General features: G+C 44.6%; 4 protein-coding genes across 4 annotated transcripts; 2 read left to right on the top strand and 2 right to left on the bottom strand.

The window, feature by feature from the left end:
* Nucleotides 1-1304: 1304 nt before the first annotated feature.
* On the top strand, nucleotides 1305-3140 carry CCR75_009357 (uncharacterized protein; the record flags this gene model as incomplete). The annotated part of the gene is made up of 1 exon (XM_067967398.1): nucleotides 1305-3140. The coding sequence occupies one exon, from the start codon at nucleotides 1305-1307 to the stop codon at nucleotides 3138-3140; it is 1836 nt and encodes a 611-aa protein (XP_067818590.1).
* Nucleotides 3141-3382: 242 nt separating this feature from the next.
* Nucleotides 3383-4672, bottom strand: CCR75_009356 (uncharacterized protein; the record flags this gene model as incomplete). The annotated part of the gene is made up of 1 exon (XM_067967397.1): nucleotides 3383-4672. One exon carries the CDS (start codon nucleotides 4670-4672, stop codon nucleotides 3383-3385), a length of 1290 nt encoding a protein of 429 aa, XP_067818589.1.
* An 86-nt stretch (nucleotides 4673-4758) lies between these two features.
* Nucleotides 4759-8474, top strand: CCR75_009354 (uncharacterized protein; the record flags this gene model as incomplete). The annotated part of the gene is made up of 7 exons (XM_067967395.1): nucleotides 4759-4816; nucleotides 4881-5292; nucleotides 5351-5419; nucleotides 5481-5595; nucleotides 5665-6077; nucleotides 6140-6211; nucleotides 6292-8474. 7 exons carry the CDS (start codon nucleotides 4759-4761, stop codon nucleotides 6674-6676), a joined length of 1524 nt encoding a protein of 507 aa, XP_067818587.1. The 3' UTR covers nucleotides 6677-8474.
* Nucleotides 6909-7970, bottom strand: CCR75_009355 (uncharacterized protein; the record flags this gene model as incomplete). The annotated part of the gene is made up of 1 exon (XM_067967396.1): nucleotides 6909-7970. The coding sequence occupies one exon, from the start codon at nucleotides 7968-7970 to the stop codon at nucleotides 6909-6911; it is 1062 nt and encodes a 353-aa protein (XP_067818588.1).
* Nucleotides 8475-10460: the final 1986 nt, after the last annotated feature.

Below are 10460 nucleotides of genomic sequence, written 5' to 3'. Positions count from 1 at the left end.
AGATGTACCGGGTTGGCATAGATGCCGCTAAATGGTCCTGTACCTGACCAATCCGGGAGGCTTCGTACCGCATAAAGGCTTCAAGCCTTGCATGCAGGACCTCTGATCCCTGGGAGATAATAAATTCCACGTGCTCAAGCCCGAATAAGATTTTGAGCTTGTCGTAAGCGGCGCGTTGCGCTCCTGACTATTCTGGAACCTCTACCAATTTCGTGAGAAATTAGTCTTTTAAAGACTCAAGCGTAGATTGACTACTAGTGCTACCAGGTGTAGCGGAGCAACCTCGCTCCTAAAGTCAGAGGAAGACTTTCAGATTCAAGGAGTCACTTAGTTCTATTGAACTAATGGGTTTAACAACTCAGGGAGTCGTACAAGCTATTAGAGCTTAAGGAATCCTAGTTCAATGGATTCAGGTTTCGTAGAACCAAGTGGCAACTAGTGCCCAAGAGGATATACCTTAGAAAGGCTTCTATCTCTTACATATCAATGCGCAAGCCTTAGGAAGGCACTTAACGCTTTAAGATCAATAGGGGAACGGAACTTTATTTAATGATTTAAATCTAAAAACCTTACCCTAGCTAATTTAAAAATAGATTTCGGCCGCAGATTTATATCTGGCGGCGACCACATTTATTACCAATAATAAATGGGATTTAAGTAAATATCTATTTTAAAATTAGATAAAAGGATATCTTACCCATAAAGTAAATGTACCACAACAACGGCCATTACAGGCGGCATTTCATTTTAAGCCATTGAGTCGTACTCGCTGGATTGTATACCGGCTTTGGTAGAGCCAACAATCACTCAAACACTGAACTGTACGTTTATGAATTTTGTCCAACGTATCCTATTTAAAATCCCATACTAAAATGTTCAAATTTGGCTCGATTTTTAAACAGTTATAACTTTTGCTCCGTCTGCGAAACTTGATAAAATCTTCTCTCTTTCTTGTCAAGCTCATTATTATGAGTTTATATGCGTTTGTTTAGCAAACCAAATACTCAAAAAAGATTGATCAACACTATAAAGAAGCATTTATTTTTCCGAACAAAAACTTAAGCCAATGCTTATTGTGATATTTAATCGCACTTAAACTTATTTACGTCGTTCTAAACACACAGTTCCAAAACAAACACGAAGGGCGTCACAGACGCCATTTCTAGCCCACTTCCATTGTCGCAATTCCTTTGGGTCCTTGCGAGAACTTGAGCCGACATGTACGTCGAATCGTTATTTCCTAGCTTGTACTCTTAGGTGCTTACTAGCGCTACTATTGACCATGGTGCAGGGTTACTTTTAAAATGGACGGGAGTACGACGTATTGCTACTACATCTCGCAAAAATATTCCGAGGAGGAGCTCGTTAAATACCAAGTGCTGGAGGAGAAGCAGGAAAACTTGTGTCCTATAACAATCCGCGTAGACGTGGCCAACAATTTGGAAAAGAACGCTTTAATTCCTCTGCGTTACACCGCCACAGTGGACACATCGTTCGCCGATCCCAATTTCGAATTTCCGACTCCCATCGTGCGCGTACCTGTTCCCGACTATTTACTGGAACATACTAATGCGTCAGCTGAGCTTTCAGGCCAGGCGACTTATGATGTGGCTGTGGCCAACGTAGTCATATGCGATTGGCGCTCGTGCGACATCTTCTTGAAGTCCAGCAAAAGCTCAAGTTACTATTCATCTCGCAACAATCCAACCAATTTTAACGACAAAGTGGCCGTTTTTGGCTCTGAAGAGCTCGTGGTCCCGAAAGACGGAAAGTATACTGGATATGTTCATATTGTAATTAATGTTGGCGGCAACTCTCGCGCTGACTTCGTAACGTTCTTCCCCGTCCAAATTGGAGATGTCGCTGGAACGGCACCTAACAGCATTGCCACGGATGGAACTACTACATACTGCTGGACGGCAAAGGATGTGTCTGTATTCGATCCCAGCGTTTCAGGAGACCTCACTATTCGTTCGGATGACTACTGTCCTGGTTCAATGTCGATGTCGCTTTCTTCTTCGGAAGTATTTGTCGGTGAAACAATTGGTATTGAATGGAAGGTGGACATTTCGGACACATCCGCTGACGACTCAACACTGATTGCAGAAATTTCAAAGACTGATGCTATCAGGAATCCACGGAGCAATCTCTATTCTATCGTGCCTGTAGCAGTCTTTTCGGGATGCCAGCGAAATTTAGTTGGTGCCAACTGCTCAACGTATACGGGTGAGGAATCAACTACGTTTTCCATCGCTGAATTTGACGATATGAACCTCACAAGCAACGCCGTCAGCTACTTGACAAGCTATACTTTCACTAGTTCTGGCCTTTATACGATGTTCGGTCGAGTTGCCATGGCCGCTGTGGATGGTGAGCGCCTTGACATGGCCATATACTCGAGCGTAACAGTTTCTGTGATTGGTGGCAGTGGCGATAGCTACGTCTTTCTTTACGTTGGTATTGGCATTGGTGCGGTAATCTTGCTGATAGGATTGCTTTTTTGTTACATGAAGAAACGAAGCATTAACAATGTTAGTACAAAGGCAATACCGTTTCGGCAACCCGTGCGTGGTTTTGACCGGTCAAGCGTTTATACTCTTGCATCGTCAAATTTCTTGTCTCACAAGAAACCCGCAACAGTGCAAGGTACAGATATGAGCGGGGACTACAGCACTAGTAATAGTGGGCCATCCTACCTTGCTGTCAATGCCGCGAATAGTGGCGTATTCAGCGACACCATCCGAGTGGGTCCTGACCAAATGGCAGAATCACGACAAAGTGGTGGATCCTTTTCGCTAAATCCCTACGATCGTGCCAGCTTCGCAGATTTAAATGAAAATGTTGCGAACTCACGGCCTTCCGATACCAGCAAGTTTTCATTTCAGTCAGGCTACGACGATGAGACAGATTGGGAATATGATAATAAACAGGTCCGATGCCCCGACAGAGACAGCAACTTTAGTGACTTTTCTGCAGACCCCGGTACTAGCTTGCCCTTATCTAGTACTTTTGACATGAACCGCGGTACTAATATGCCAATCCTAGAGGAGGATTATCTTGATGAGCCTCAAGGCTTGAACCCGCCGATTTTTACAACTGATCCGCGCAGCACCAGTAGCTCAGGGTGGACTGTAAACTAGTACAAATAGCACTATTTGTTTTGCAAAGTACGAGTCGTGTCACGCGCTTCTCATAATTAAGCGATGTGTTTAAAAAGTTGTTCGGCAGCAACTATGACAACTGCTTGCTTATCTATACAATTCTAACAATTTGTGAAATATGACTGAACTTGATAAGCATATAACGCCGGTTTTTAGTATCATGATACGTACACTTAATGCTGAAACTCGATTTTCATAATTGTAATCTTCCCACACTCTTACTAAACAGCTATGGATGTTTGATCATCTGATCTACGCATTGCCGGTGGGCTGGCGTTCTCGTCGTCACCTTCATTTATAGTGCCATAAGCATCTGGGTGGATAGAAAGAAGTACAGCACGATCAGTGGTAGACGCGGAAGACGGCGCTAAAGAGCGCGGCGGGCGCTCCGTAGACGAGTACGATGATGATACTGATTCGCGCCGCGTGTGCCCCAAGCTTAAAGTATCAGCACCTGCGGACAATAGAGAAGACAGCGACGCCATGCGGTCTTGCTCATTAAATGAGTCTACGTGCCCCACCGAATAAAAGTGTGCCTGTAGAATAACTTTTAATTCGTCCTGAATACACAAGATGCGAGCTTCAAGATCCACGTCGTTGGCATCAGGCCCAAACGGACATTCAATCGACGAAGCCACGCTGTCAAGCGCAAACAGCAAAATCGCAGCTATGCCCACAAAAAGCGACGAAAAGCACCCGATAACGGGGGCTAGCGCCGCTCCCATTAATAGCAAATATCCGACAAAACATACATGCAAGCACTGTGCCAAATTGAATGGAATTCGCACGTTACAAAGGTTAAAAATTCGTGTGTACATCTGCGTCAGCGACGAAACAATTTTGTTAAGCTCCATTGCCTGTTCCACCGAAACGTAGCTTTTTCTTCTTGCCCGATTAATTGTCCGCCGCAACCAAAGCTCCACCACAGCTGCACGCATCTTATTTGCCGAACCAACCACATTGCGTTCCCTGTTCCATGTGTGTTCGCCCAGTTTCAGCACTTCCGTGTGTAAAAACTCATCTGCTTCCTTCTGGGTCAGCAGCGCACGCAGCTCTAACGACGCTTCTCTCTCATTGCAGTCATGAAACACTAGGGTTACGTACAATAGAATGTACCGCTTCACGTCGCGGATAAATTGACATTTGTTGCGGATCTGTGCACGGTCAGCCACGCCCTTACGCGAGAAGTGTACGAAAGAGCATGCGGTAGCAGTAAGCATGCGTGCAGCATCTGCAATTGCACTGACATCTTCCACGCCTCGTTGCCATTGGCGCAATGCCGTGAAAACTCTTAGTCCTAGTAAAATCGATAGAAAGATCGATGCGGAAAGTAGCAGCTGGCCCGGCGCCCCGGTAGGCAGTAGCGACGGCTTCTCGTGCTGCAAAGCGGATAGCACAAACGAAAGTGCCGCTATTAAGAATGAGCGAATTAGCGTGGAAGCGGAGACAATGGCTGAGCCATCAAAGTGCAGCAAAAGACGCCAAAGACTGCGATCACTATAGTAGATCATTTTGGTCGTTACAAAATAGAGCGAAATGATTGTACAACTTGAGGACATGCGTAGGAAAAAAAACAAAAAGTCCTCCATTATTCAGAATGCGAAAATGTCAGCAGTGCCAGAAGTCACTCGAAAACGAATTGCTAAGCACGCCAGGTAGGGCTCTAACGAATGTGCGTCACCTTTTCTGAATAAGCCTTAATTTCGCTCAATATTGCAGTATTAGGTGAATCGTATGTGCTTCTTCCGACCGCCAGCGCCTCCCAGAGCATGTTGCTCTTACAGAAGCTACCCACGAATGCGATAACTCCGCTGGAGATGGATGAGTCTGGAGTATTCGGTGATGACTTGTATGCGAGCGCGCGCTACAATTTATCACTGCAGCAGCACTACGATCAAGAGCAGAAGCGCCAGCAGGTCCAGCGTAGACAAGAACTTCAGCATAGACAGCGACGCCAGCAGCAGCGGTTTAAGAATAGTTTTGCTGTTTCTGGAAAATATTTCGAGGATCGAGCAAGCTATCCTAGCCGTGATGAGGAGAATATAGGGACGGAAAATAGCATGGTGGCTGTACCCACATATGCGGACTTAAGTCATCATGTGCAATTGCTTACGACGCAATTAGCCCACTGGTGCGGTTTTGCGTGATGTAAGTCGATTTTTTTAATGCTTGTCTTTTTTTTATTACAGCGGTGGTCTACCTGTGTCAACCCCATTGTGTAAGGAGTGCGTGGACGGCATGGTTACAATGATTGACGGGTGGGTGTATGCGATCATTGTTGGGCTGCTGTTGGCTGTGATATCTCTTTTATTTGTACAGGCAGGCTGAACGTGCTCGCTATGAAAAGCGTTGCCATTCGGGATTCTTACACACCACGGCTTTCATAAATATAAAAAGCAACGTTATCGACCAAATTCACGAAAAGATTCGCTTTGTGCGTAAACAACGAATTGGAAGACTCGTGCTTTCTCAGCGCTTATATTTTTCTGTTGAATGAATTTAGTACGAGAGCGAGCTAAACGTACTCAATGAAAATTTGCAGCTGATGGATAATGAGCGCAAAGTAATTTCTTTGCAGCAAAAAGCAATCGATCACGAAGAGAAGGCCCTCGACCATGAGGAAGAAGAACTGTGGAAACTTTTAAATGAATCACAACTCCAAGAATCTGTATATCGAGAAATTAGGGATGCAGGCACGGCTCAAATCGACGCAATGGAGCATAAGGTCAAACACCTTAACATTCTCGCAGACATGTTTGTCATCGGCAATGATGGTGAATTCGGTACTATCAATCATTTTCGCATGGGCCAATCTGCGTCGGATACCTTAGAGTGGAACGAGATTAATGCTGCATTTGGCGAGTGTGCGTTGCTGCTACAAACACTAGCAAATATGGTCGGTCTGGAATTTACCGAGTAAGTCTATAGTTTGCCTTATTCGTCTGCGGATTCTTCTTCTAACAATTTTTAACTTTCAGCTTCAAGATTGTACCCCTGGGCAGCTTTTCAAAAATGATTCGTACGAGTAATCTCCGTATGGAGTATTGCCTGTACGTAGCTTTCAAGACAAAATTAAGCGAATTAAAACTCCCTGTTATTAATCTGGTGACATTGGTCGTTTCTGGTACAGACACGGCTCAGATCAGCAAAATTTTGCTGAATCTCACTTCAATTTAGGTCTGGGTGCTTGGATCTCGTGCCTCGGTCAATTAATGGCATACGTCCAAGCCCGAGATTCATCCATCAAATTGCCATATAAGGTTGCGAAGCATTCCATTGGCGGACACTCCGTAATCTTTTTGAAAAAAAAGCAAAAGGAGTGGACAAAAGCGCTAAAATATGCGCTTACTGACCTGAAATGGTTGCTCACATGGGTCTCTACCCGAGCGTATAACTCTTCAACTTCTCCATCAACTGTCATCGCCACTTCACGCAAAGCTGCTCTCGCTTCTACTGCGAATTCTTCCATTTTGCGCAACAATCAGAGCGTTATAATTATGGAACACTATATGTAAACTTCAATTTCTAAATGTATTGTTAGGAAAATGAATATGTACATGTGGCAGGCAAGCGTGGCCGCAACCAAATGTTTATTTTAACATCTGGAATACTCCATCTTCAACTAAGTTAGGCGGTAAGATGCGCCAAGCCAGCCTACTTCCTTGTTGATTATATAATTATGGAGGTGTGACATCGCTCAATTGTGGCTTGAGTGATCGCCTAAATAGTCTCACTAGAGGATGCAGCTCAGTAATTAGTATCTTGAATCTTTACAGCCAGCCGATTCTCCTGCTGATAACCAACCTCTTGCACTTCTAGTAATGTATTACCCTTCTTCAAACTGGGCTTTATTTCATTAACGACGCTCGACAGTGGCCGTTTCTTGCCGAATTTATGGCTCAAGTCAATGCTGATGCTGCCATCCTCCACTTTATACTCTTCTTCAGGTTCATCTTCGGAACCTGTATCGTGAGCTTCACAAAAGAAGTGCAGTAAAAGTCTCGCGTCTTCAGACTTGGGCTGTGGCATTGGAGCCAATTCAATGTGGCTTTCGCTATTCTTCATACTCGGCAAGATTTTGCGACCGCAGACCGACACGGTTAGTGACGACGGCATTGGCTTGGATGGAGTGTTTCGTGTAGGTAGACCACCTCCACTACCGCTAAGAGACTCCAGAAACCTAGCTTCCACGACGCAAAGGTCTTCACGGGCATGCCGGATGGCCTGGCGGTTGGCAGGCGTGTTTTCGATGGAGCGGAAAATCTGCTTGCCAATGGAGCTGTTACCTTTTAGCTTTTTAGTCACGCGCATCGCCTCGCAATTTAAGCGCTTAGCAAGATACCAGCGGAGTGACGTGCCATCCTCGACGTCCAAAAGCCCCCGTTTAAAATAGTAGATGATCATATTCGTAAACGCTTCCTCCTCAAGGGTCCACTTACCGCTACGTAACCCTGGAGAACACTTGGACTTGGTAGATCGCTTCTTTGGGCCCTTAACAGCTACAGTTGGCAGACTGATACGAGAAACTGACGTAAGTACCGCGGCGGCTTGATTAGCTCCGCTATTAGAGTGCCAGTCATTGTGCAATGAGCTCTCGTCGCCTTGTGACTGAATCAAGGGCTGATGAGTCAGTGGCTTGTACAGACGGCACTTATCAAGCTCCTGCAAATTGATGTTTCCACCTTGGGCCAAGCTTGCAATGGCGATTGCGACGGGTGATCCTGGTTCTATACTGGCACTTGTATTGGAGCTGCTTGAATTGCCTTTGCTGGTGCCGACCGATTGGCTACTCTTCACCATAGACAGCATTGTCTTTATTTTCGTGCTTACGAATAGCACAAAGTACGTAAGAGTTATCTGGATTCCTCGTCAGTGAAACCGTGGCTTCAATAAGGGCCGGAAGTATTTGAAGGCTCTAGTTCTAGTCGTCGCTTGAAGTCGTAAGTCACTAAAATGTTGCCTTAATTGAAGTTGGCTTGTGGAGAATCGACAGTGAAGTCGAGGCTTTAAGCACATTAACAGAGAAGAGAGTCAGCCGCGCGACACGAACACACGCCCGCCACTCAAAAGGGCACATGCAAAAAAAGGCCATTTTTGCATTTTGTTCCAGCTTCCACATGACTTCAAAATCCACCTGGCTTTTTATCTTCGGCTGATGAGACACGGAAATAGCCTGCTGCAACAGAACCAACCCCCAGCAAATCATGGGGATTGAAATGCAGGGGTTAAACTATTTACCGCTATAATTGAAGGACATGCAAAGAAAAAACAAATAATCAAGAAAAGTCTCTATTTTTTACTGAACAGTAAGAATTGCATTTTTTTGTGTTGATTTCTATAATTAGCTAGGCAAACACGAGAAGTCTCGTATTGCACGCTTCTCCGTGACTCAGTGCAGCGTGATCCGGGACTTCTGCCATTCGCCAAGTTGTGAAACGCAGAGAACTGCGACACGATTACGATAACAAGGATCGGATACATGACAATTGCACTTTCGCCAAAATATATGAAACATAGCATGTAGCGGAGCTACCTCGCTCCTTAAGTCAGACGAAGACTTTCAGACTCAGAGAGTCACCTAACTTCAATTGAACTAATGCGTTTAACAACTCAGGGAGTCGTATAAGCTATTTAAGCTTAAGGAATCCTAGTACAAGGGATTCAGGGGTTCGTAGAACCAAGCGGCAACTAGTGCCCAAGAGGATATACCTTAAAAAGGCTTCTATACCTTATAGATCAATGCGCAAGCTGTAACGGGGCTTTACGACTTGTACTGCTTCAGTACAAGTCCACTTCGCACTGCTTCAGTTGCAACTGGTGCCTTACGTTATTTCACGTACACTAGTACGTGCAGAGGGAGACTTCTCTTTAAGGTAACTAGCTTAAAGAGGATAAAATCAAAACTGAATTAATATAATTAAGTGTCTCTCTTTCTATCTTGTAAATGCTAACTTAATTATAGTCTAATACTAAACATGTAATTGAATTCTTATCTGTATCTCTCTTTCTTTATCTCTACAGCTGATTAGTCTGCGGAAATAATAGATATAATGGTCTATATGTAACGGGGCACTACGACTTGTACTGTTTCAGTACAAGTCCACTTCACACAGCTTCAGTTGTGAGTGGTGCCTTTCGTTAGGTGACGTACACTGTACGTGCAGAGGAAGACTCCCCTTAAGACAAGTTAACTTAAGAGGGTAAAACGAAAACTGTATTAATATAGTTAAGTGTCTCTTAATCTATCTTTGTGAATGCTAACTTAACTATAAACTAATACTAAACATGTAAATGAATTCTTATCTCTATCTTATCTTGTAACTCTCTTTGATTACTCCTACAGCTGATTAGTCTGCGGAATAAATAGATATAATGGCCTATACCTATTTATGGATAAGAATTCAGGATATTACTATATAAAGTAATATCCTCCAAATATTATCTACCTTTTAGATAATATATTAATTAAGTGTTAATTTCATGTAACGATACACCCCGTTACATCACCCCTCCCTTAAACGACAATCACTCTGAATGTCATTAGATGGAGTAGTCGCTATGTGACCACTTAATTTTTAAAATGGTTTTGATTGGTCAGATCTATCATTTTTAAATCCATCGCATGAAGAAACAATTCATGCGGGGTGATGATAGTGTTGCGCCTTCGGCTGCGGTTCGTGCAGCCGCGGGTGACGCACTGCTATCTCTTGCGGTAGACGGTACGTCTACCGTAGTGTCTTCCACTCGCACAACACTAGATGTTGCGAGTGCACGTGGTGATTCATCACGTGAATACGACCCCTCTTTGGAGGTCAACTACGAGTGCGAGTCGGATGAAGTGGCCGACTCGGGGAGAATGAAACAGTCGCCTGATATCCGTCAGGCGGCTGACTATGAGCCTTTGAATGAGAGGGCTCATTCTGATAGACGTGTAAACAGTCTATTTGGATCCGACGATGAGGATGATCCCTCATCGCCCGCACGATCTCCCGTACGGTTTCCCATACGGTCACCTGCACGTGTCTCTTTGCAAGGTGACGACGATGGCGTAAGCCATCGTTAGAAAAGTTCTTGTGGTACCCCTGCTTCAGTGGGTACCACTCAGGGGAGTAAAGACAGTAAAATGTCTCATCTCGCCCCTGAAAAGAAGCCGTGGCTTTTGCCAGATCTAATGTCTAAGATCGACAAAATCGATCACTACCTCCATGATTTGGAGGAGGGATTTGAACACGAGCGCGGCAAGCGTCGCTCGTTGGAGCAGACGGTGCAGGCTCACCATATCGAGCGGTTGGAAGACCG

Source organism: Bremia lactucae, linkage group LG6 (assembly GCF_004359215.1).
Source record: "Bremia lactucae strain SF5 linkage group LG6, whole genome shotgun sequence".
Taxonomy (NCBI): domain Eukaryota; phylum Oomycota; class Peronosporomycetes; order Peronosporales; family Peronosporaceae; genus Bremia; species Bremia lactucae.
The sequence above is the reverse complement of the archived record's forward strand: the minus strand, read 5'-3'. Positions and strand labels throughout refer to the sequence as shown.